The 25,601-nt window shown below is 40.7% G+C and overlaps 1 protein-coding gene across 1 annotated transcript in view; it reads right to left on the bottom strand.

Annotated features, from left to right (window-relative positions):
• The window catches only part of MCTP2 (multiple C2 and transmembrane domain containing 2), a gene marked incomplete at its 3' end in the record, with an annotated part of 100,689 nt that overhangs the window by 53,569 nt on the left and 21,519 nt on the right, over positions 1-25,601 (bottom strand). The window contains exons 8-14 of the mRNA XM_082290357.1: positions 24,159-24,194; positions 15,602-15,766; positions 14,116-14,246; positions 7,432-7,618; positions 6,594-6,687; positions 2,752-2,854; positions 948-1,050 (exon numbers count right to left, since the gene is read on the bottom strand). Coding sequence (XP_082146483.1) covers positions 948-1,050; positions 2,752-2,854; positions 6,594-6,687; positions 7,432-7,618; positions 14,116-14,246; positions 15,602-15,766; positions 24,159-24,194 — 819 coding nt within the window. The remainder of the gene's footprint in view (positions 1-947; positions 1,051-2,751; positions 2,855-6,593; positions 6,688-7,431; positions 7,619-14,115; positions 14,247-15,601; positions 15,767-24,158; positions 24,195-25,601) is intronic.

Raw genomic sequence — 25,601 nt, 5'->3', positions numbered from 1 at the left:
TCACAACTCACAGAAACCCCCACACTTACAGCTAAACGTGTTTACACAACTTGACTAATATGACACAAGAGTCCCATGATGTTTCAAGCCTCATCTACTAATTGATTTAATAAGTCACAGCCTAGAAAGTTCTTCCTATGCCTTACTCTAAAAGCTACCAGAAAGAACCTTCTGTGACACTGCACGTACACATGGAGCTGTTTACGTCCTCTTGATCTGGTTTGCTCACTATTATTACCAGTCTTGTTTCAAAATTAAATCAGTCTTACCAAACACAAAGCTGCTTTCCCCCCATTTCTCTATTAAAGTCTTTTAATGATCTTTTCATGTTCCACTCTCTTTAGCTTGGCCTTTTTTGGCTATTTCTGAAAAAGCTTCAACTCTCTAATCTCCAGAGCAACCACTTTCCCCTGAGCTCGCTTTGTTTCCAGTTTTGATTTTATACTCCCATGGTAGCGCTCACTCCTCACATATTTGTTTACAGAACAAAAGCCACCAGTCTTTAAAAGCACTATGGAGTGGAAAACACCCCTTTTAGGTAATTTTATTCAGCTGTGCCAATAACAACAGCTATCTCTAGTCAATCCTACTGCGATGTGCAATTACTTTCTCGGAGTAAAAAGAAGCAAGACGGAACAAAGACATGCTTAAAATGTTACCTTCGGAAGATGATGTGGAAACATACAGAACAACTCAATTATGTTTTCAGACCTACATGGCACTGATGAAGTACAGACATTTCTGCAATTTGCTTTCCAATCAGCCAAATTTGTACTAAGATGGGTTGACAGCGCTCGTTAAACTAAGGAGAACTATAAACACTGCCAGCTAAGGCATGTATAGATCACAAAACCTGTTTAAATCTGTGGGGGTTTGTGCTACAGGGGGGGACAAAAAATGCAACTTGTTCCCAGCCAACCATGATACATGCGGTAAAGGTAACTTACAGACAGCAAAGGGATGGCAACTTTTCCAAGGAAATCAGGGGGTTTATCTCCATCTTCATCAAACACTGTCACTTCCAGAATATCGTGAATATCTTTAATAGGGCTGGAACAAAAACGTGCAGACACATAAAAAAATAATATTCAATACACATGCACACAGCCTCCTCCACAAAGATCCGAGACTACTGTTTTACTAATTAAGTTTGTATTACCTTGGAGTATATAACCAGCATTTAATTAAATTCCCCCCCCAAAATGAATCAAGTGATGGGTATTCCCCAAGCTTCCCCCTCATGTTTCAGTTGCATAACTAGGTGAAGAAACTAACAGACAGTGACCTTTTTTTTTTTTCTTTTTGTATTGGTGATGCTATCAATGTAAAACTCAGCTCTCCAACAGAGAAAGCTGGTGACTGGGAGAGGTCAAGGGCTGAATTCAGACCCAAGCTTCACTGCATTAAAACTGCACAGTGACACACACACACAGATAAGTGTGTTGCAGAAAACCTGGATATAAAGTGGAGGGCTTTCTGGTGGTATTGAAAGCTCCAGCTGAAATGGACTCATCCACTCAAAACAATCCACACTGCTCCAAAACAAATCTAAATCATCAATAGCTTTTAAGGGGTTTAATTTTTTTTTTTTTTTTAATGGACAAAAATCTAAGGAGAGATGCGAGTGCCTGACTGGCTCTGCAGATCTGGTGCTTGGATTAACCAGGCAACATTAGTAAGAAAGTTAGAGTCCATAGCTGACATTTTTGAGACCCACAGGAAGTATAGACAAAAACTTTCTTTTTAAATAAAATAAATTTGGATTGTTATTGGATTTATTTTGCTGGCTGAACATCCAACAAGACTCATCTGCTGGCACAGTCTCAGAAAAAACAGTGATGAGTGGAAGCTTCTTGAGAACAGACAAAGTATGAGAAAGGACTCCAAGGGACGAGCATTCAGCTGCACCTCTGAATTAAACAGAAATCCAGCAAAGTATTTCTATAAAAGAAATCAGATAGTTTTTCTTGTGTTCTCATCCAGCCTAGTATTTACGAATGTTGCTTCAGCAAGAAGTTGGTAATTTTCAAACTGTTCTTCCAGTGGACAGATGCAAATGTCACAAATGTTTCATTGCCAGCCCTTTCAGCTGCCTTCCTTGCATAGACTGCTGCAGTCCTGGGAGATGTTTATCTCATTCGCTTATTCACAAAAATCTTTGTCAGCATAAAGCAAGATTAAAAAATTGGGCTGCCTAAAAGCAATACGTAAATTATAACTTTTAATATTAATAAAGTGGCCAAAAAAAAAAAAAGAATACCTTGATTTCTATAAAAATTTTAGCATCGAATTTGGAGCATGTTTGACTAGTTTAAATTCAGAAGATATACCAAAACCAACATGAGCCCTAGCGCTCTGCTTATTTCAAATTAAACAAGGATTCTACCAAGGTACAATGAAATAGATTTTATTTTAAGTTACGGAAAATGTAGGCGTGAGTATCTGGTCTCAACTTTCTGCTACATTATATCTTGGATCAAGCTATGACTCCATTATGTGTAGTCATGATTCTTCCTATAAATATCACAGTAATTTTTCTTTTAATGACTTCTATTAATAAACTCCATGCAAGAACTAGTAAAAGGCAAAAGGCTTTAATTAAGTTATATTTGAGATTTCTCCAACATCCTCTCTGACTATGAAAAAATGACATATCTTAAACTTGACCTTTGCATTTTCTCAAAGTCAATAGCTTTCCTAGTTAAGCTGCTGACTGGAGTTGCTGCACGGTTTCCAAAGCAATCCACTTACAATGTGAAAACTTTGTTCCACTCTGGATTGAGGTTCTTGTAAACGGTGTGCGTTTGAAGCATGTCATTTCCCAGCTCCAAGACACAGAAAGGATCACTTTTGCCTAGGGAAAGAAAAAGAAAAATTAAGTGGACCAATTATGGTATTTAGTATGCAGTAGGGCTGAGGAAGCAATTGGTTAAATAAAATTAGATCCATTAAAGCAACTGCAAAGTGCTCCGTTCTGTTGGAATGACTTGCCAAGGAAACAGTATCTGTGACTCATCCCCAATTCTGAGAACTCCAACACTCACCTTATAGCTCACTCTGGGGGCTTCACTCTAATACCTGAACTCTGAGACTTCCAGTGAATTATCTCTCAGTCTTTACAGCAAGAAAGATCTTTTCATGTTGACAATTAATTACTCAGATGCCCTTAGGAAAGCAGCACCATTGTTCTGACCCAGGGAAGCAGCAGTGCTGCAGTTACACTCCCTATTTTATCCTCTGCTTAGAGCCTGTTGTCTTCTTCAGTAGATTACAGGATTAAGTATCCACATCAGGAGAAAAGAAGCACAACACTGACTGAATCAGCAGCATTTCTTCAATTAGTTCCATGTGAGCAAGTCCTGGAAGCTATGAAGGCTCTACACCAAGACACAGTTTAAACAAAACCCAACATCAACTGGAGAATCCATGCATGATCCAGGTATTGGACTTACAGGAAACAAACAGAGCAAACCCCCCAAAACAAGAAAACAAAAAAGGGAAAAAAAAAACCCTCTTCTGTAAAGAAGGATGTCAACATGGAATCTGATAGCTGTAGACATGTTTGGCTAATGTATTTTTTGATCACTCACATTACATGAATTTGTAGTTTTCCCAATTCATTGGAGCTAAGCAGTTTCCTTTGTGAGCAGAGTGGCCCCTTATCAGCATGTCTGGCTCAGTGTCTGATTTAATCTCATCTCCAACGCTCATGTACAACTCAGCCACAGACACTCCAGCCTAACTTTTATGTAGGCAACTAAATATGTCAGCAATGCAGGGATTTAGATAGCAGACAAACAAGATATTTAAGCAAAAGCTGTCCTTTTCTTAATCCTTATTATTAATGCAGAGCTTTTAAGGGTCTTACTCTCAGAAGTTTATAAACTAAACAGGAATTTTTCCCGTATGCAAACAGTGGGTATTAACTAGTCAATATTGGTAAAGTTTAAAGACCATGTGTATTACTGGAATATATTTGTCTTCTCCTTTTCAGCTTACATGCCCATTCCCTGATAAGTGTGGAAAATGCACGTAGCCTTTCAGAGAAACTGCTTGAAATGCAAACTGGTATATGCCAAAAACAATCCCACTGTATAATTTGGTATTCTGAATGCTATTTTTTGGTCAGTGAGCAAATGCAGTGTTTGAGAAGAACTCTCATGCGTACACAGAAAACATCCAACAAAGCAGAAAAAGTCATTTCCACGTCAACAAAACTATTATCTAGGAATATAAAAGCATGGAAGGCTCAAACTGGACTAGCTGTGGTTGAAGAGCTTCTACATATATGATACAGCTGTCTGGAAACCAGCCCAAAATTTATGTCAAACAGTAAAATATGGATTTTCAGAACACTGTCCGAAACCAAAGCAGATACTGTGTGTTTTCTGATCACTATCATTACAGCAGGCTAAAAACTTGCAATTAAAATCTATGATTACAACATACAAGCAACTGACAGAAATCCCAATCACAGCAAAATCCAATCTTTACTATGGGAATAAGGTATAAGGTGGCATCACCCCCACTGCTGTGCAGGAGTTGGGGGATATAAGACTCATGACTGCTACAGGAAGGGACAGGGAAGGGGCACTACCTGCTCACACTGCTCCTCTATTAACCCTTGGAAATCTTTGTACCTCTGATTCCCTCTGCGATTTTCCCTTTATTAGATTTTTAGCTGGGACTTTGAATTTACTTTTATCAATAACAATAAATCTGAGCAGTCTCCTTGGCAATGCAGGAAATATGGCACTGCTCTAGGAGGGCTCTATTATGGAAGCCCATAATTGCTGCACTAATCATTTATGAATGGCTCAGAACAGATAATTAATCTTTATGTCTCTCATTTCATGATCAGAAATTATGCTATTTTTACCTAAAATGGCTGCATCCTTTTGCAATTTGGTGGGTCTATTACAGCATAATACTAGGATATTTTCAGCACTGCCATTGAAAAACAATTTGTCATTTGCTTCATGAATCAGGCTCAAAGCCTGGGTTATTTTGAATATAATGACAGACTGAGTAACCTTTTACTTAAGCAGAATTTCATTCTGTGCTATGCACAAGGAATGTGTGTCACATACTCTGTATGAAAAGTCTTTGAATTGCAGAATCAAGAACCTGCGTGTCTCTTCCAATGTTCATTATCCACCCACATGCTCCTGTTTGAGTACTGAGGGAAAGGGGGCCAAATCCATCAGTGATGCAACTGCTTTAGCATCAGCAAAGTTTTCCAGAGGGTAAAAAACCTTCTGGGCTCAGCTCTTTCCATGAACACTGTCTATATTAAAACATCACATATTTCTAGATGGAATCTTTGGCACATGGCAAGGCTGGGGCTGCTCTGCTGTGCTACATTTATTAAATTAAATTAGTCAGCAAGGTGCAGTTGCACTCCTAATTCCATATGGACATACACCTTATGTCAATTTAGCTATGGATTTCTTTACAAGTTTCCTTTCATTATTGACAGGTTTTGTTTTGGTTTTGGTTTTTTTTAATTAAGTTCTTCAGTTCCTTAAAGTACTACTCTCTGCACTGAAGTTTTTTTTCCACTTCGGGGTTAAGCATTGAATTGAATATAGCCCTAAAATAGTACCATGATTAATCATGGGCTTTCTCCTTTGCTCCTTTTTTTAGGAGCAGCATTCTCTTATGCAACAATGCCTTCACAAATACGAGAGAATGGGGCAAGAGTGTTTTCCCTCTAGCATCTTCCCTGCCTTTATCAACAAGTTATCTTAAAAAAAATGACTATGTCAGCAAATACACAACACACAATGCTGTGCCTGTGAATTATGAGCTGCTGAGAGATAGAGAGGGGAATTAAAAGGTCTCCAGAATCCTGGAGAAGATGATAATAAAAATAATAATATCCAGGCAGTCGCTACAGAGAAGTATCAACCTCCTAGACATTCCCCGGAGGTACAATATAAAGTTGTGGTTTTAAAAGGTGTTAGTGTCCATTGCTGTCAGGACCAAGCACAACTTGAGGTACAGATCAGTGGAAAATCCATACTTTTCATGGAGTAAGAGCACCAAAAAGGTCATCCCAAATTGAAGCCTCAAATAAGCTGTAAGAGAAAGCATCGCACTCACAGCCCCATTGCTGACAAGCTTTCTCTTTCAGGTGACAGCCTGCAGCATCACCAAACCCACACACCCAGCACCACACCAGACACCCCAAAATCTTTCAGTCTTGCTCCAAACTCACAAGATACCAGATAAAAGACGGAGAGGCTTTGCTTTGCAGGTACTTTGCAGGCACCTTGCAGGCACCATTGCTTTGTATCAGCTTTTATTTTACATATTCCTGATGGAAAAAACCACTTAGCATGACGTGCTGTTGGAAAGTTATCTGTCAGACTGCTCAGGTATAAAGGGAAATGAAGATCTCCATCCACTGGACCTTCCCACATGCTTCTGGCAGTCGAAGCCATTTGGAATCTCAGTTCCCCGAGGCATGTTTCACCGCTGGAGAGATGATGGGATGATTCACTTTTCCTTGATCAACTGACAGTTCTGCACAAAGTCTATCATTTGCAATATATTATAGCATCATATGCTGTGAAACAGAAATAAAATACCTGAAAAATCTGCTGCCATCAGGTCCACTGCCTTTAAAACTTTGACTTGTAAGAAGCCAATGTCCTTTATGTCCCGAAAGGAATTCTTTATACACTGCAAGAAGAAAAGCACAAAGATATATAAGCAACAGAAACTACCAAACTATTAAATAACTTATCACAGACTCGTTTAGGTGGAAAACAACCTCTAAGATCATCAAGTCCAGAAATTAACCCAGAACTGCCACGCCTACCACCAAACCATGTCCCTAAAAACCACATCTACATGTCTTTTAAATATCTCTGGCATTGATGACTCAACCACTTCCCTGGGCAGCCTGTTCCAGTACTTGACAACCCTTTTGGTGAAGAAATGTTTCCTAATAGCCAATCTAAATCTCCCCTGGCACAACTTGAGATACACTTAATCCTTCCTGAGCAGCTTTTGAGGATGTGGAAGCCATCATATAGCTTTATCTCCCAACATTTGAAAGTCCAGAAAATAACCTCCCTAGAGGAAGAAATAAAGCTAAGTATATTATTATCTCTTCATGATATTCAGTGTCTCATTCCCCACGATAATCTCTTAATACAATTCAAGTTTGCAAAGAACAGCATTAGTTTAAAACTCAACAAATACAAACAGCCAAATTGCTTGGGTCTATCTGCCCTGCCAATCTCCTTGTCATTCAAAATGCAACAACTATTCCATTTAATAGTTTTCTTTGGTAGGGGACATGTTATTATGACTGGAGAATTTTATTTTTTGCCCTGCAATTTTGACTATTTCAAAACTAAAAAAAAAAAAAAAAAAAAGAGAGAGAAAGAAATAAAAAAGGAAAAAGAAACACGAACTCACATAACGCTGAGAAATCTGTTGTCGTTCGTTGGGATCTCCCAAAGGACAGACACACAGATCAGAGATAGACACTCCTGTACATGGGGCAACAGCAATCAGCATCAGCAGGGACCCTGGATGTTTTTCCAGAGGCAGCTCCAAGCAATTGGTCTGCTTTGTTGGCAGGGCAGTAATGTCAACGTGGCACCTGGAACGACATTGCCAAGGGTTAATAAGGAAAAGGAGATAGTAAAAAAAATAATAATAAAACAACATTTGTATTGATTTCAGTAGCAAGCAGACACCAAAACTTATTGCTTCTTCAAGATGGAAAGAATGCAAAAAAAAAAAAAAAAAAAAAAAAAAATCTCAAAATTAAACACGGGAAACCAGCTAGGTAATTTCCATTGCACTTACTGTCAAGTTTTGCTTTCTGGTCCGTCTGCTGGTAAGGGGAAGTAAAAGGTTTGGGCTGCAAGTACAGGAGGAAAACTTAACTCTGGCCTGCCTCACCTCCCCTCTAAAATCCCCCAGTGTTTTGTCATGGATTTGAAACACAATTTTATTTCACCGGGGGGAAAAGAAAAGGGGCAAATGCAAAATTTAAAACATTAGTCTAAAATAGATTAGTTTCTTTAAAGTCACATAGTCCATTTTATGCTACATTATACTGTATGCCCCAATCTCTTTTACAAGCCTTACTAGAGCTACATTTTCAGTGTACTGTTATATTTCCCAAAGGGAAGGATTGTCTTAAAAGTCCCCCCCCACCCACTCCTTGCACATAATACGTATCATTAACCTGATACTTCCCCCAAAAATAAAACACAGAGGATAAAAGAGAAACATTCATAAGAGACAATAATAAAAATATGAGTATGGGCTAAAGCAGAGAGATCACCAGGCAGCCAGTTATACATGAAGGGAGTGGTTAAATGCAACAAAAAGCCTAATCACTTGGCTCAGCTAAATGCCTTCTATTTAGAAGTCCAGTTAATGGAGTGGAACTTTCTTGAACCTCCGTGGGGCTTGGCTTGTAAGAACAGGCTGAGCAAAAGTTGCAGATGAAAAAAGGGTAAAAAAAAAAATAAAACAAACCAAAAAACCAACAAAAATAAGGAAGGAGAAGGTTTGCTGCCACACTGCAAGAGGAGGGACATTTCTCAAAGGGACGGGCAGTGGATGATGGAGAGCAAGGGGGTTTTGCTTCGCTTAATGCCTGCCGACAAGTTTTTATTTAAACTAAACTTGTTAAGGTGTTGTCTTAATAGGCTAAAATTCCACAGGGTTCCCCCAGGTGGGTTTCTTCTGGGTAAATGGCGCATGTAGTGTTCCTGATTGATCCCATTCCAGTAGTAGAGCTGGAGCAGTTTATGCCCATCTGCTATAAATTGCATGCTTTCCGCTTCTTAACAGCCTATTTTCTGTGAATGCTAAAAGGGGGAAAAAAAGGAAAAAAAAATCTCAAAACATTTCAGCCTGAGAACCCAAGAAACCGTGTTAGGAAGTAAAAGCCACTGCTCTGATGAGTTTCTAAGTTGTCCAGTAGCTCCATGTATTACAACACAACTCCTTAAGCTTCCTCTGACCACAATTAACGGGAACAACTTTGCCTTAAGTGTGCTCTTTTCTCTCCACTGCTCTGGAGGTACAACAGGTTTCAAGTTTACTCTTATTAACTGCTTTCAAGTGCTTTGAAAGAGAAGGAAAATAAACCAGGCAGAGTACCAAGACGGCTCGGCGCGTAGGCTGCCTCTCAACACCATTTCCAAGTGTGAGAGGTTGCATTTAAAGCTCATTGCTACGCCTAGACTCTTCAGAAAGATATGACAGGAAAAGTTACAGCAGGAAAGAAAACAAAACAACAACAAAGAGAGAGAAAAGACCTTATTTCTTTTTGAGAAAAAGCCCTTATCATTTCCACAGTGGAGGTCAGCATCACCCTGGCTGTGTGAACACCACTGTGTCTCAGGCTGCAGAAGTTTCAGTGATACTTTGGGTATCAGCACAAAAGGGGGGATGTATCCTTATCATGGAGTTTAGTTTGCTTTGTTAGGTTTTTTTTTTTTTTTTTTCCAGATGAAGAAACTGAAGGAAGGAGAGGGGAAATCTGAAGGTCACCCAGCTGGTCTGTGGTTCAACTGGCAAGAGAGGCCATGTCTCCCACATCAGCATTTCATACACCACCCACTCGACACAGTCCACAACTGGGAAAAGCCGCAGTTGTTTTTTATGTTTAAAACTTTCCATGGAGTAAGACAGAAAACACAACTTGTTCGGACAACAGTGCATCTCCCACCAATAGATAACCTCAGAACTCCATCATATGTCAAAGGCAAAGTTAAATATAATTCCATCTTGTTTTGGCAAATTGGAATTGCTTCTCTTCTTAAAAGAATTTGATTCGCATAAGGTCAAAGAAAAGATGGAGAATAAGGGTGTGGGGGGGGTAGGAGGGACACACATGTGGAAGGGAAAACAGCAGGAGGTGGAGTGTAAGTATTTCTTCCTCAAATCATGTCTCATTTCTGTGCAAACTAACTTTCCTTAAAACATCTGTGTTCACTCAAGGTATGCCTCTATTTTCTTGTGAGGAGCTGAAAAGAAAATCCACATTTGCACTGGAAAAAGGCTTAAGAAGAAACAAAAAAGACAACCTGTTTCATTTAGGTTATACAACATAATCGATCAGACTGCAAAGGATGCAGCTTGGTAAAACAATTAGACATTCAATTTGCTATACAAATTCAGCAATTTCCACACAAACACTTCTACACTATTAAAACGAGTCTAATGATTTTCAAACTACTTCCCTCATTCTCTTGAAACAGAAACTCTTCCTTTCTTTCTTTCTCAGCTATCTGCAAGATCTTATTACGGATAATTATTTCACAGGAAAGTAGTAGGAGATTATTGAGATGGGCACAGAATCAAACTAATGGAGGTAATCAACTTTTGTTTAAAAGTTGCCTGATCTGAATGCAAAGGGCAAAACTCTCAGAATATTTGTATTTCAGGTGATACAAATGATCTCCTGAGTTAAATCCTCAACAGTAATCCTGTCTCAGGATAGGATAGCTCTGCTTGTTGTCATCTTTTGCTATGTTACATATTAAATTCAGACATAATCTTTCACACAAGTGGCTACATGCACAACCTATAGGGGCTGCAGTTCTCTAAGTTAAGAATGCATTGTGCACACAACTGTAACACTTTTCTTTCTTTTAACCACAATTAATTAAATGCTGTCCTTCCACCTCCTGATCAATATTGAGGTCTACACCCCTATATTAGCTTCTAGTCCTGTAGAGCTTTAGTTTTCATTTAAGACTGTTCTTCTGATTTAAAGCCCTCACCTGTAGCTTCTTTTTCCCCCTTTTTTTAATTCATTTTGCAGAGGAATAGTACTCGAGACAGTACACAGTAAATTTGGGATTAAAACATCTGTTTATCAGGGAATCACATGTTAAAATTTCACTAAAAAGTGCTGAGGTTTGCTTCTTACTAGCCATGGAGTTGTATTTTACTTTCCCATTCACAATTAATTAAATCATGACAGGAATCTTTAAATATATATAAATACATACAAAAAAATCTGTACAGAACATTGCCGTTTTACCCCTTGCAGACTCCTTGAAAGCCCTTCACAAAAGAGATCAGGATCATTACCACAAAGTACAGAAAGATGTATCTGTGATTAGTACCTGGAATTTCAAATACCACAGGTGTCAGGGAAACAATTAGTAAGGTCTCATTATGACTTATTCCATGGATAAATTTTGTTTTTCTGATTCATCCCAGAGCCTGGTGAAACTTAAGTAAAGGTTTTGGTTGAAGCCATAGTGGGGATTTTACTGCTCCATCCCAACAGCACAACCTTTAAAACATGGGTTGTTTCTTATTGCAAAGACAGTTTCCTGAAGGCATTCATCATAAAGATATTGGATGCACTCCAGTCTCAGAGCTCATGGGCTTAAGTTTAGCAATTTTTGTAAAACCTCTTTCTTGAGGTAAATATGTGAAGGAAAACCTGTCAATGTTCTGCAGCATCTCTTTTTTCAGAACATATCCCCCAGTGCAGAAACACTAACAACCTGGCATAAACAATTTAACTCTGCCTGGACAAATTCTGCACACGTTAACACCTTTGTTTATTCATATACATTAACAGCGTCTCCTGTTTATAGCATGCCTCTTATCCCAAAGGACACAAAAAGCACTCAATAAATGTTACTAACAGTCCTGTGCAGACTAAATAGAGGGATTATTTCATCCAGCACCAAAATGCAGCCAGCCCTCAGTGCCAGACGCTGCAGCTGAACCACTCAGGGCTGCGGGATTTTAAGTGAGGAAGAGAAATTGGACCCAGCTGAAGCTTTAAGGAGACTGCAGGTAGGCTGAATGTAATAATTTAGCTTGTGATGTGCACTGACAGTGAGGGTTTGTTTTGTGATAGAAGGGTGACATGAAATGCTTCCTCACTAATTCACAAGCAGACAAACACCCCAGGTGTTTGTGCTCAGCACCAGAGGTGCAAGGCATTCCTTATTCTACATGTTCCATGCTCTCCACAGACACTTCAGGTCCTATTTCAGGAGCAGTATTTTACCTTGAAACCAAATTATGCCTGGGAGAAGAACCATATTCCAGAGGCTTAAGGCATCCATACTATCTGAAATCCTGGGTCTAAAGGAATTAACAGGAGTCTTTATGCCACAAAAGTTCTGCAGTCGGGATTATCAGATTTGACTCCGCTGTGAGCACCTCCAACTTCATTTAAATATTAAAAACATGCATATATTTAAAGATTTAACCAGCACAGCTGAAGGCTGAACAGGCTGGAAGGGAGCATAATGAATTCTAACTCTATTCATAAATAGACCACAAAATTATTAACTCAGATCCAGAAAATTTTGCTTTTTCCTTAAAACCATGTGAATTATTTGAGGGCAGTTGGCTGTACTGCTGTGTGTAATGACCGAATATAACCCACAAACATTTCACTAAAGAATATTTCTTACAATGATGTTGTGAAATCCAGAAATCTCACAACTCAACTTGGAAATCATGGAGACAATAAACATGGCACCTCATAATGCTGTTTTTCCAACAGAATCCTTTTCCAGATTAGACTGCATTTGAGCCCTTCATAAAATATTATTTATAGGGTGTCAAAAAGTTTCTACACTGTAAAAACAATACTTGTTATTATGCATTTGGTGTTTACCTATTCTCCCAATTGCTCTTCAAAAACTAGTGTATTTTTTCCTGTTTTGATGCTACAGCCAATTTGCTGTGCTTAAGACAACAAAAGCAGAAAATTTTCTCTCCACATAGACAGCAAAAATAAATTTAAACATAGAATCACGGAATTGTTTGGGTTGGAAGAGATCTTAAAGATCATCTTGTTCCAACCCCCCTGACACAGGCAGGGACACCTTCCACTAGAACAGGCTGCTCAGGGCCCCATCCAACTTGATCTTCAACACTTCCAGGGATTTACCCTGGAAGATTTACCTTTACTTTCAGGTAAATCTACCACACAGACCTCACCAGTGCTGAATAGAAAAAGGGTTTCACTGATAGTTTTTGCCACACTAAGTACCACCTGCCAGAAACCAGTAGGAAAATAAGGGGGGGAAACATAAGGAAAAATTAATATAAAGGGGAAAAACCTAAGGAAGAATTGCTCCAGCATCAGGGAGACTGACCTGAGGCAGCTGCAAACACTGCTTTATTTCTTAACTCTTAACAGAATATCAGAAGTAATGGAAGTAACTGTGAGAATGGAAGGAACAGATTCATCTTCAGCCACTTCTCCATGTGATGAGCAACAGCACTCAGCCAGAAAGAATTTCCTGCTCTGCAAAACCACAAACATTTGTAGAGCCAAAGGGCATTGTTCTTCTCAGTGAATAGTTTCAAACTATTTGAATGCTTAAAGTAAGAGAATGTTCTTATGAGTTACTGTTACTTAGTAAGCAAGCTGTGAAACCCTGGCCAGGTGAGAGCAGCAAACAATGGCAGGCAGGGTCCCCACCCTCAGGAAATTTAGAGTTGTGGCAATGATCCTGCCAGCAGATGAGCATGGACAGAACAAAGAGGGTCTCCAGTAAAGTGAATGGTTCTTGGTGCTGCTGCATGTACCCAAGAGCACAGATGCTGTTTGAGGAGATGGGTCCACAGGACAATGCTGAAAGCCAAAGGAAGGGAGAGGTACTACTAAGAAAATAACACTGTACAAATTCAGATCGAGTGGAATGGAATTAAAGCATCATAGAAGAACACAACATCAAAGTGTAAACAGAAAAAAAGGGACACCACCCTCAAAGGAAAACAAAGATCCCTGGGCTGGCACTGGCAGAGTGTATAAGGATGTGGAGCAATATCACCACAAGAATACAGAAAAATCCTGCCTCCTCAATGCCACTGAGTCCCCACAATATTTAGGGTTTTAGAGGCAGCTTGGGTGTCTCTGCATTCAGATTTTGGCTAATCAATTACCTATTAATAGGTTTTAATAAACATAATGTAAACATAACCTGGACATTACTGGAATAAGGAGAGAAAAATACATTATGATGCTGGTAAATGAAAACAAATTGATCAGTTAAAAAAAAGAATAATCAAAATCACTTTATTTTTTGTACTTGCCCCATTCTCCCCCCACCAAAACAAAAAAAATCTAACTCAAACCCAACTTACGTTCCCAAAAGCTCCTCGTGCTTTTTGTTATCCTTTCTCCACACCTCAATGTCCAACATATCCTTCCTGTCAGAGAAGTAGTGAAAATCAAACTGTTCCCTCCACTGAGGATTTGCACTCTTACACAGTGTCTAGAAAACATGCAGTTATAATATTTACTTTTCTTAAACAGTACTTATTTTCACAGTAAAGCAAAAAGAAAAAAAGAAATCAACTCTAGAGAACAAGGCTGGATGTTAGAGCATCAAGCACTAATGTCATTCCAACCAAAGCCCCCCAGCCCATCACATATAGTCTCATCTTCCTAAATACTCTCTTTCCTCCCTCTCATTACAACAGATAGCTGTTATCTGAATGAATGGCTGGAGAAATTCTGAAATACAAGGTAGACCACCAGTTCCACTTCCAGTGGGCTGTGGTCATCATTCACCATCACACACTGGAAGAAATCAGGAACAACCCTTTTGAGGTCAGTCACCTGGAAACAGGTCTGAATGAATTAAGGAACCCAAAGCCGTATTTTTTTACCCTTGTGTGTTAAGCAAACAGCTCAGCCTTGCAGATTCACAACACATCTATGGACCATTAGAGAGATGCATGAAAAGGGATTGTAACAGGAATAACATCTATTTATTCTAAAGTAACTAAACCATTTGTTATTTTTCAAAACTACTTTCCTAAATAAAAAACATATCATGACCTTGGTTTGAGGTCTGATGTGAGGGACAGAGTGCAGGTTTCAGATGAGCCTACATCCAAATGTTATGTTCTGTGAACTTGCTCTGTACATTTTGTACAGGAGGAGGTTTGTTTTCTCCTCCTCTGCACTTCCAGTTCACGACATGCAGAGCTCTTACTCTCTCAACAGAGTATTATTTTAATTATAGCCTCTCTTCTTACTAGACTTTGCAGATGAAATGTGTATCTTTGGGAACCCCATTCATTTCTTAGATTCTTATGAAACTGAACTGTATAAAGATAAACACAGCCTAGAAAAATAAAAATTAATATCAAAACCACGGAACATTTTGTCTGTTTAGGGGGCAGGTTCTGCAATATGTAACATATTTTTCAAGAAAGGAACTTTAAAAGAATAATAATTCCCCTGCATTGGAAACCATTTCAGGTCTACTTCTCCAGCAGACCTAACACTGGAAACCCAACTTCTGTACTGGCAGAGAACAAAACAGATGTGTGATGCATGTAGCTTTATTTCATTTCATATTAATGTCAAACATCCATCAACATGATGAGTATGTTAAACACACAAAACACAGATAACACACAATATATTCCTAACTTGCTCTTTCTCTACTGGCATGAAAACAGAGCAAAATGTTAATGCTTCTGGACTGGTCTCCTGGTGTTGATCTCACTTACCTAAAAGAATATCAAGAATAGTTCCATCTGAGGCAGCAACACCGGTAAAAGAAACATCAAGCACCTTATTGACTTCAGACATCTCAAGGAAATCCTTAATACTTACCTTGCTCTTGTATCTTTGATCCCCCAGTTTGAGGAGAATAAAAATCTCTGCCAATCCCCCCCTGGGCATGTTCTTCCCCTCCAAGAGGGTGATGGTGACCAGCCCGTTCCACAGCTGGTTCTTGCGCAGAGACTCGGAGAGCCGCATGTTCCGCGTGAAACTCGTCTGAAAAGCAAGGCAGCAACATGAAATGTTTCAAGACCCAAAGACATTTTCATGCTCACATTAACTGTGATATGAAAGCACACCAGGAACAAGAGACACCACGCTTCCCCAAGGGTGAGCATGCAATGGAGGGCAGTAGGATGCTATGGATTTTCTGTCTGACTGTACTACAGCTGGCCCTGTGAAGGGCTGGTGCTCAATGTCACAGCAAAATCAGCAGGGTTTGCTTAAACCACCAGAGAAGTCGCCTTCAGCTACCCTGGCTGAGCCCTGGCAAGAGCAGACCTCAAGCACTGAGAGCAATCTGTTACCTTGGCTCAGGGAAAGGCACGGGAGAGCGATGGGGAATGGAACAGGGGAGAAACTAAAGTAAACTCTTAAAATGTCTCCAGCTACATCCATAAAACGCGGGTCTGTCCTTTCTGGGGAGGCAGCCCAGGACCATAAAGCCCATGGCCAGGTGAAAGGCTGAGCAGCATCTTCCACCTCCTCCATCACTCAGCCACCCGCCGCCTGCGTTAGCTCTTTGCCCGCTGCCTTTGCTGTTCCTGCTTCCAGAAACTGAGCCCACGAATCAAAAATACTGATGCCTGCTGAAAAAACACTGACACCACCAGGCTCTTTATCTGGAGTTATGGTTACCTGGTAGCCACATTTGTTACCTTCGCAGCTTCATCTTGCACAGCACGGCTGCGCTAACAGTTTGCTAACTGGCAATATTTTATTGGACAGAGGATGATTAAATAGGCCTTTATTTGGGGGGAGTGAGCTGGAAACATTAAAACTCAAGGCTATACTTTTCTTCCTGCAGTAAAAATCCTGCCATATTTTATTCTCCTGAAGCAACTTTTAACTCGCCACACTTTGGAGCTTCAATCATGTCATGTACAGGTGGGAGCAAGACGGAGGAGAAGATTTCACAAGTCACTTTAAAACAGGACGTGTTAGCTTTAAAAGCAAGTAAGAAATGTTGTTGCTAAATAAAACGATTGCAAAAGCACCTGATGTCTGAAGATTACTTTTTATGGATCAATTACCCGGCAACAAAATTCTTAAATCATAGGTGGTGAACTCACAAATTTTTTACTTGCTTTTTACTGGTTAAAATACCGAATTCTGAATCCCACAAGCATATCAATATACTTCTATTTAAACACCCCGTTTGGCTTTCCTGGCGCAATGGGTAAAAATTCCTACCTTTAAAAAGAAAATGAGATTTTGATTCATAAATCCAGCTGCAATGTAATTTCTTTTCTCTCTTTTCTTTTTTAAAGTTCGTCTTTTGGGCCAAAAAGCTAAAGCATGACTGTTCCCATGGACATACTTCAAAGTCCCAGCAGATATATTCCTCCCTAAACACTGCAACTATTTCAAAACCCTTTTTATAAAAAAGGGAGTAATGTCCACAAGGGATCAAAGGGCATTCTACAGTCTGGCAATCGCCTTAGAAAAATGGCAGTGCTTCCATGAAATATGCCCTAAAATAATTTTGCAGCTTGGTATGTCCTAATTTCGAATTGGATGTTTATCTTGGAAAGGCTTCTATCTAACTTGTCCATAAAACAGCTCCACTTAGCTCTATGAGCCCTGTGAAAATGGAATCCAAAGCTGGCTATTAAGGGGGCCTGGAGATTGCTTCCATATGGCGTAACAGCATGGGAGTGGAGGGCTAAGGCCTACAGCAGGCGCTGCTTGGCTTGAGCTCCCCATCTATCCATGGACACTCATTGCATTACACCATAACATCTGGATTATTGCTTGTAATGTCCCTGGGAAATATCCACTTCCCATCAAAGCCTTTATCTATCTCGCTTGTACTTTGAACATTTTAGTATTTAACACAGTCATGTTTGATGTGATGTACTCGCTGCTTTAGGAATAAGGATTTTCCCTCCCCCTCCTGCTCCTTCCTTGGAGGAGGAAGAGGTATTTGATGTTAGTTCACAAAAAAAAAAAAAAAAAAACCACAAAAAACAGATGAAGTTTATTATCCACGTTACAATTTCTTTTAAAAACAAAGCATCCAGCTCTCTTCAAAGCTTCCAGGCTGAACACAAAAGACAGTTGTTATCACTCAGTTTTCAAATCAAACTTGGATTATTTTCTTTTTTTCATCCTGGCCAGTATTTTAGGGAGTCACTTAGCATTGGGGACCTTCCTACCCCAGCTCTACAGCACACATAACCCCACCCTTGTAGCTGCTGACTTGACAGTTCAAAGGACTGTTGGGAGGTACCCAAACCAGCCTGGATCCCACAGAGTCCCACACAGGAAAAATCAGCACCTGCACTCAGTATTACTGGAACACATTGCAATGCACCAACCTTGACCTCCCAAAACAGGTGGCCCCAAGCAAGGAGCCTTGTGCACCCCCTTCTCTGGCTGTGCTGCTGCAGAAGCACTGTGCTCCTCTCAGAAGAGGGGTGTGCTGGTCTCCAGCTAACAGGACCTGCATGAGATCCAGCATCACTTGAGAGCATCCCACTGCAGAGTGGAGCCAAGATGTTTGCAACTGGTTCAGGGCACAGTGCTGACCTGCAGCAGCTCCACGCAGCCTCCATGACTGCCCCAGCTTCCCAGTTCCCCCAGTCCAGCCCTGCCACTGGCACAAGCCTCTCTCCAAGCAGAGCACTGCTCGCCTTACACCCCTGCAAGACACATCACATGAGGAATGTTCTGGGTTTCCTGGACATGCCCAGGTCACCCCCACGGAGTCTGCTCAGCAGGTCTGGCACATTTCCTGTGCCTCGTAGCACCAAAGAGCCCCTCTGTACTTGCTCTGTGGCCACCTCTCCAGCCTCCCCAGGTATTTGGCAGGCTGTTCCTCTGACCACCCTGATGGAAATCCCGGGGAAACAGGCAGTGTCTCAGATTCCACTCACAGTTTCGGGAAGGAAGCACGTCTGGGGAAAATCAGATGTGTGGTAGACCCACAGACCCAGGCCTTCAATGAGTCAACTTTAGTGCTGCCTAGGGAAGTCTGCACTATGGAAAATGCCTCCCAGGTGACAAGAAAATGATACCACATTATTTATTTTAGAAGTCTTACCTCCTCTCTGATACCCCACACCTACTCATTTCAGACTGATTTACACAGAGCTAATTGATTAAACTTCACAGCCTCCCTCTGAGTTGGCAAAACTATTGCAGAGCAGAGCACAGAGTAGCACAGACATTAGTCCAACAAAGTTACTTGGGCAAAACAAGCACGAAAAAAACCACCCCAAACACTCTCCCTGGCTCCAGCCACCATTACCCTAACCTGCCTTCACAATGAAACCAGGAAAGCCAAAGCCCCGGTCCATACTGGCCAGAAAATAAGGACATAACTGCTTCATCAGTGACAATTTTGAAGTGTTTTATCCATTCAGCTCTTCCCTTTGCTAATACCTCTCTGGCTACTGATGCCTCCACACTTGGGTACTGCAGCTCCTCCCCTGCTGAACCTGAGCCCTTTCCAGCTGGGCTCCCACACTGGATGCCAGGTCCTTCAGGCCTCTCCTGCTATATTTTCCTGTAAGCTCTCTGCTCACACTCTGGCTACATCCCAGACCCAAGTAAAGGTGCCTTGCCGAGGTACAAAAATGTTGGCTGAAGCTGGGATCAGGAATTACAGGGCTGGAAATTAAGAAACACATGATTTATGATAGAAGCTGGCACATGTCCCAAGCACAAGGCATTGGACAAGCTTGCTTATTTCTTCCCCTCATCATTTCTGAAATCAAGGTAGTCTTGAGACCAGAATTTGAGGGTTGTCTCTAGACAGAGCTCTGATTTTGGCTGGGCTCTGTGTGCAAATAAGTAGTAACACCATAAAGGTCACCTTTATGAGCAATTCACTGCTGTAAAATAGATTAAAACTGGAACTAAAGACATCCTTCAAACAAGCCAGCCAGAAAAAAAAAAACCCAGACAATAAGCACACATATCCAGAGAGCCTTATTCCTTAAACTAGATGTTTTGTAAGTCTAAGAACTCATGTCTACTGCAGATTTAGGCACTGTGCAACATCAGGTAAGTAATGAGTAATCTCTGAAGCCAAAGTATGGCCTGGTTATAGAGCAGGACCCTGCCACACAAGGATCAGAAGATGGTTCTTCTCCCAACTGCTTAGAAAGGACATTTGCCCAAAAACCATCCCACAGCTCTGAACAGAAAAATTAAAAATCAGTGCTCACATCACCATTCTCAAAATCTTGTTCCTGGTTTCAAAATGAATATAAAAGTTTTTCACATCAACTTTCAATTTTTTATCACTTTCTGATTCTGGTTTAAAAAAGAATGAGCAGGTGGGCTGTGTTCGGCCTTACAGAGCCAAATACAGGAGCTGAACAAGAATGACAGAGCTTTGGAGGGGAAAGAACCAGCTCATTGACCCAGCTTCACAAATCCTTTAGGAGCTCCAGTCTCCCTGATAACTCCATTTGTGTATAATCTCCCTCTATAGGCACCCAGCAAATCCCCTCTGGTGCATCAGGGCTGCTTTCAAATCTGTCTCTTTTCCTGACACACACATACATGCCCCAAGTTCAAACTTGTTTTTGAAGCAATAAAGAGATGCAGAAAAATTGTACATTTAAATGACACGGCGAGGTGGCCAAGTGTGAAGTGAGCCCATCTCTCCCATCTTTCATGTAAAAGGATGAGACAGGACAACAGAGAGCCTGCTGCAATCCCTGTGAAGAGGTCAACGTCAAAACTGGGCCACGTAATTTGCCATTTGAGAAAACAACAACACACAAATAGGAGGACTCTTCGGACCTCTTCTCATTAGGCAGAGAAACCATTTTTGCAGAGGCAGTTTCCCCTTGGGAAAGATGAGAGGGCAGCAGGAAAGGCAAGTGAACCAACACAAGATTGGCGCCACGACGCGTGACCCTGTGGCGAGAGAGTCCCCGCGCTCCGCGAAGCGCTTGGAGAGCTCCGCTGCCCCTCTGCCCACGGGGGACTGGGGGAGAGAGCCAAACACAATGAGGCAGACAAAAATGAAACCTAACAGCCCTCACAGGGGGAAAGGAAAAAAAAAAAAAGGAGAGTGAGGGATTTTCCCCTGCGATGAGATGCTTGAAGAGCACTTGGGTCCGGTCAGCCTTTCAGCCAATTTATTCAATCAGCGTAGGCTATCAAGGTGGCAATTCCGTCACTTTTGTTTCAGGACTGAGCTGCTGCAGGTCAATCCACCCCAAGCAGACCTGCTTATCTGCCTCCTAGATGTTCAACACTTAAAGGTTATTCAGCTGTACAAATGCTGGAAATAGCATGCAGGGCACTCAGGGTGAGACTCAAACCACCCGGGACAAACAAGGGTACTGAGCATCAGCATGTTGGGCTCCAGAAAAGAGAGCTACCAACTCCCTCTGTGCCCCAGAAAGGAAAGCAGAACAGAGGGGAGAGCTTGTCAATACACAGATATGAGTGAGTATATTAATACTGCCTAACAGCATCCTCTTCCCTTTGCAATGCCACCCTCCACGAGGAAAAGAAGAAAGCCACACTCTTGAAAAACAGCTCCCACGGAGGACAATGCTGTTCTCAGCTCCCATGAAAAATGAGGGACCATGTGCTGCCCATGTCCTGGGAATCCACCCAAATATGCAATGATTCCCTTCCAGCAGCAGTGAAAAATATATACTGCATAATAATCAAGAGATACCTAAATCATGCAGTTCAACAGCTCTTGCTCCAAAATGATTTAAAAGACCATACTGAGTTGCTGGAATCCTTCCTGCGTACTCCCTGTAATGACCATGAGGCTACTGGAGCTGGACTGGACATCTTGTGCTGACACAGTTGTTGCTGTTGTCTGAAATGCAGCTCTTTCCTCAAAAAGCAAGGGAGCTCAGAGAACACACATGAAGAGAGTACAGTATCCACAACAGCCCACATGAGCCCCTTTGCCAGTCTGACATGGAGCTGCAACAGGTATCAATGCCATCAACATTTGGGGTAAATTTGGGAAGTCAGCAAGAATCCTGTGATTAATGTGAAAAGACTCATTTAGGACACTGATGTGCCAAATCTGCATTAAGACAACATAAAATGGTCAAATTAGAGGATAATCAGATTTCTTTCATGTAGGCAATACAGATTAAAAAACAGCTGTGAAAGTTATATTCATTTTGTCCATCCTTAAAATAAGTCATTTTCCCTGTATTTATAGAAGAGGAAAAGCTAAATATTACAATAGGGGTCAGCTGCAGTTCAGCACATAAAAAAAAATCCCAGGAAAACTATTTCAAACAGAAAACTTTTATTTGCCTAAACCTGGAGAGAGGAAATTTAGATGTCTCAGTTCAGCTGCTCAAATGGAAAGTATACTGTGTTTTCCTCCTGCAACACCCAACCAGAGTCAGCTCAGGAGCCAAAAAAGAGACAAGCTTGTGTATCCATTACAGAGCTCTCTCCATTTCCCCTGCTCTTCTTATTCCTGTATCTTTATCTCGTCCAGCAACATTGTTTTCTACCCCATCATACTCTCTGGCTATTCTTCCATAACCTCTTGTGCCTTCCCTAGACACCTATATTCCCCATGCACACAATTTTTCTTCCCAGCCTTTATGTTCTGCCACAAACTGCTAGTACTGCTTCCAGAGACCAGAGTTTCCTAACTAAAGATGGTTATTGATGTACAGTACTAGTGTTTTAGTGCAGTAGCAGAATCAATAAACCAGGAAATACTGCTTTGTCAGATTTTTTCCAGCGCATGCTGGGAAATATTTTTTACTGCCTTTGGATGGTCACAGAGGTTTTCTTTAGAGATCACACTGGAGCATGAACTGTGTCTTCCCTAGGAAGAGCTGAAGCTCTCCTACCCTCTAGTGACTGGAACAGAACAGAGCACAGGGTTGAAGCTTTTTTCCTTTTAAACAACACTTTTATGTCTCCTAAATCAGCACCACGCTTCAGCATTTCTTAATTTTATTTTGAAAGGTGTTAAGGCACAAGGCAGAGTCTCGAGAGCTGAAAGGCTGACAGCTAAAGGTCCAAAAACACGTATGTAAAAAATTATACTAAATGCAATGAGATACTGTGTAAAAACAAGAAGAAAAAACCAAACAAAAAAAAAACCCTAAACAAATGAAAAAAATACACACTAGAACTTCCAGTGACAGCAACCAACACAGAATTTTGGCTATTCTGAAGAAAAAGAACCTGAGTTTAGAAACCTGACTCCCTTTCCCAGGTCCCAAAGCCAACCAGCATCCAGGGACAGCTGTGTGAGAAAGAGGAGGATCAAGCAACACTGAGTGAGGGCACAGTAATTTCCAGAGTTTCAGTTAAAAACTAAAGTGATGAGCTCTTCAGTTATTCCATCACTTTCTATCATGTGGCATTCAGGGATTCCTGGCAGCTCTCTGCACTGCAATATCCCTGCAATCAGGGCTCCTAAGGCTGTACTATGCACTTCTTCTATCGACAAAAACATCCTTGCTGGCACAATACCTGAGATGGTTGGCTCCTCTACACGGCACACCACAGTTGTAATGAATAAAACAAGAGGAGGTTAATGATTCAATTTATTTAGGCACAAACCGATAGTTACAGAGGGAAAATATCATGAGAACACACTCATCTTAAGAGCCAAATTCTGCTTTTCAGAGAGTGAGTCTGTACAGCTCTCAAGCTGGGTACTGGGGCTTGCAGTGTCTGTATCATTGTTATTTACTCAATAGCAAATTAAAGCTTTACAGAACACATAAAAAGCCACAGTCTGCTTCCTGAACAAGTTAAAATCTAACGCAAAAATGATACAGGAATATAGAAGTAATGGAAGCCTGCAGGGATCCTACAGGAGACCGAGGGAAGCAAGTTACATGGACAAGTGGCAACACACAAATCTTGGAAATCCTGTTACAACAGAGGTAATGAAACTCCCTGCTCAGCCTCTATCCCAAGAACAAAAGGAATTTCAAAACCCACGGCGGCAACCAGACTCACTTAAACACTGCCTCACAGGATTCCACCCATGGTGAGAGGCAGCCCCAAAGACAGACTGGGATCCAGGAGACCCTCGTTCAACTCCAGCACCAACCACCTTCTGGGTGTTCTGAAACAACTCAAACCCTCCACAGCTCCTTTCACTTTGGTTGATTTTACACCCATTTCCTTAGTACAGAAAGTTTTTCTCTCTTTCTACAGCTCTTTGTGAACGGGGTCTTTGTTTCTCTTGCCACTAGACACCACCATAGCACCTACAGTTAGAAAACAGCAGCAATTTCCCATCACAATGGAAAGGAAAATCAAAAAAGCAAAGGTTATCACAGCCATCACATTATGACAGGTTGCCTCTACACTTTGGGGTTCTCCTTTGTTTAGCCTGTTTCAGAGGAGGGCACATATTTTGGGTGGGGACCTTTATTTTCTTTAAGTGAAACAAAACAGTATGGATTACCTTGGATGAAGTTCGTTTCTTTCGACTTGACCATCTCTGTTCATGAGTCCCCATTATTGCACCAAAGAGAATCCAGGGAAAGGAAACAGATAAGGAGTAAAATGGAGAAAGTGTTTAGTAAAATAATTCAAACAGCAGCTTGTCAAATGAGTTAGAAAAGCCTATTACAAAGTAGGGGGCTAGATATACAACTGCATCTCCATCTACCTTCCCTGCCTCATGGAACTTAACAATCAACAAACTCAAAATACCTGCATTGCACCAAAAAAAGAGGCAATAAAAAAAAGTAATTGAGAATAAAAAGTGGAGGGACCCAGAGCCAATAGTAAGAAACATGGCTTATACTTTTGGTGCCATCTGGTTCTACAGTAAGCTAATTTAAAAAGGGAAAAAAAAAAATCATCTTGCTGTTAAGTGCTAATGTGGACAGAGCTATTTCACTATTCTGACTCCATTGGAAATGGCTGAGCAATCTGCATGTGAAATATGAGGGCTTAAAACATTGTCTTTAAAAAGATTACAGTGTGCACCAGATCTTCTATCATCTGCACTCTGAATGTTAACTAAGCACCCAAGAGTACCACAAGCTGCTACTTAAACCAATAAGCTTTGTTTCACCAGCTAGGCCCACTTTAGTCAGGCCTTCCTAAAAATCCCAGAATTCCTGAGGTTCTTCTGACTAAATTAACTTTTTTGCTAAAGTAACTTTACATCTTTGCTGCAATCCAGAGACACATGCCAACAATGCTCTCTTGTACAAGTTAGAGGGGAGTTCACAATCCAAATAAAAACCATCTTATAATATAGATCTATAAATACAACATTATTTTAAATATTGCCATTAAGCTTTTAAATAATCATATAGTGAGGTCAAAAAAAGCCTATCATCACCTTATTATTAACTAAGATTTTACAGTTCTCAAAAAGGCATCTATTTGAAAAATAAATTACGAACAGCAGATATCCCACACTAGCTGCTTCTCATTTTGCTCTCCAACCCCTTGAAACATTTATGTTTCTATAAATAATCCCATTCAGGCTGGAATTCCATACCTATAATTCAACAATGTGCTATAAACAGCAACTTTCATATTCAACTCTGCAGAAAACATGTAGAAATATTTTCTCTTAATATGTATTACAAATATTTAAAATCAGGTCTGTTTCTTAACAGTCCAAGTAACTGCCTGATCTTAGGTATTCTCCACCCCTTGCTGGCCAGGAGCAGGATTACTTCACCAATATTTGTGTGCTGCACACTCTGTATAAAACACTAGGAGAAATCTTTAAAAAAAAACACTAGGAGAAATCTTTAAAAAAGCCACGTGCAGGACCTGGAATTTAAAAAAACTATTAGCTTCAGTTATGGTGTTGCCAGTCTCTGAACAGCTTCTCTGGGTTTCTAACATCACTAATCACCACATTTCTGCATCAGGAGCCAAG

The sequence above is a fragment of the Coloeus monedula genome, assembly GCF_965178545.1.
Source record: "Coloeus monedula genome assembly, chromosome: 14".
Classification (NCBI taxonomy): domain Eukaryota; kingdom Metazoa; phylum Chordata; class Aves; order Passeriformes; family Corvidae; genus Coloeus; species Coloeus monedula.
This window is presented reverse-complemented; position numbering and strand designations above follow the sequence as displayed.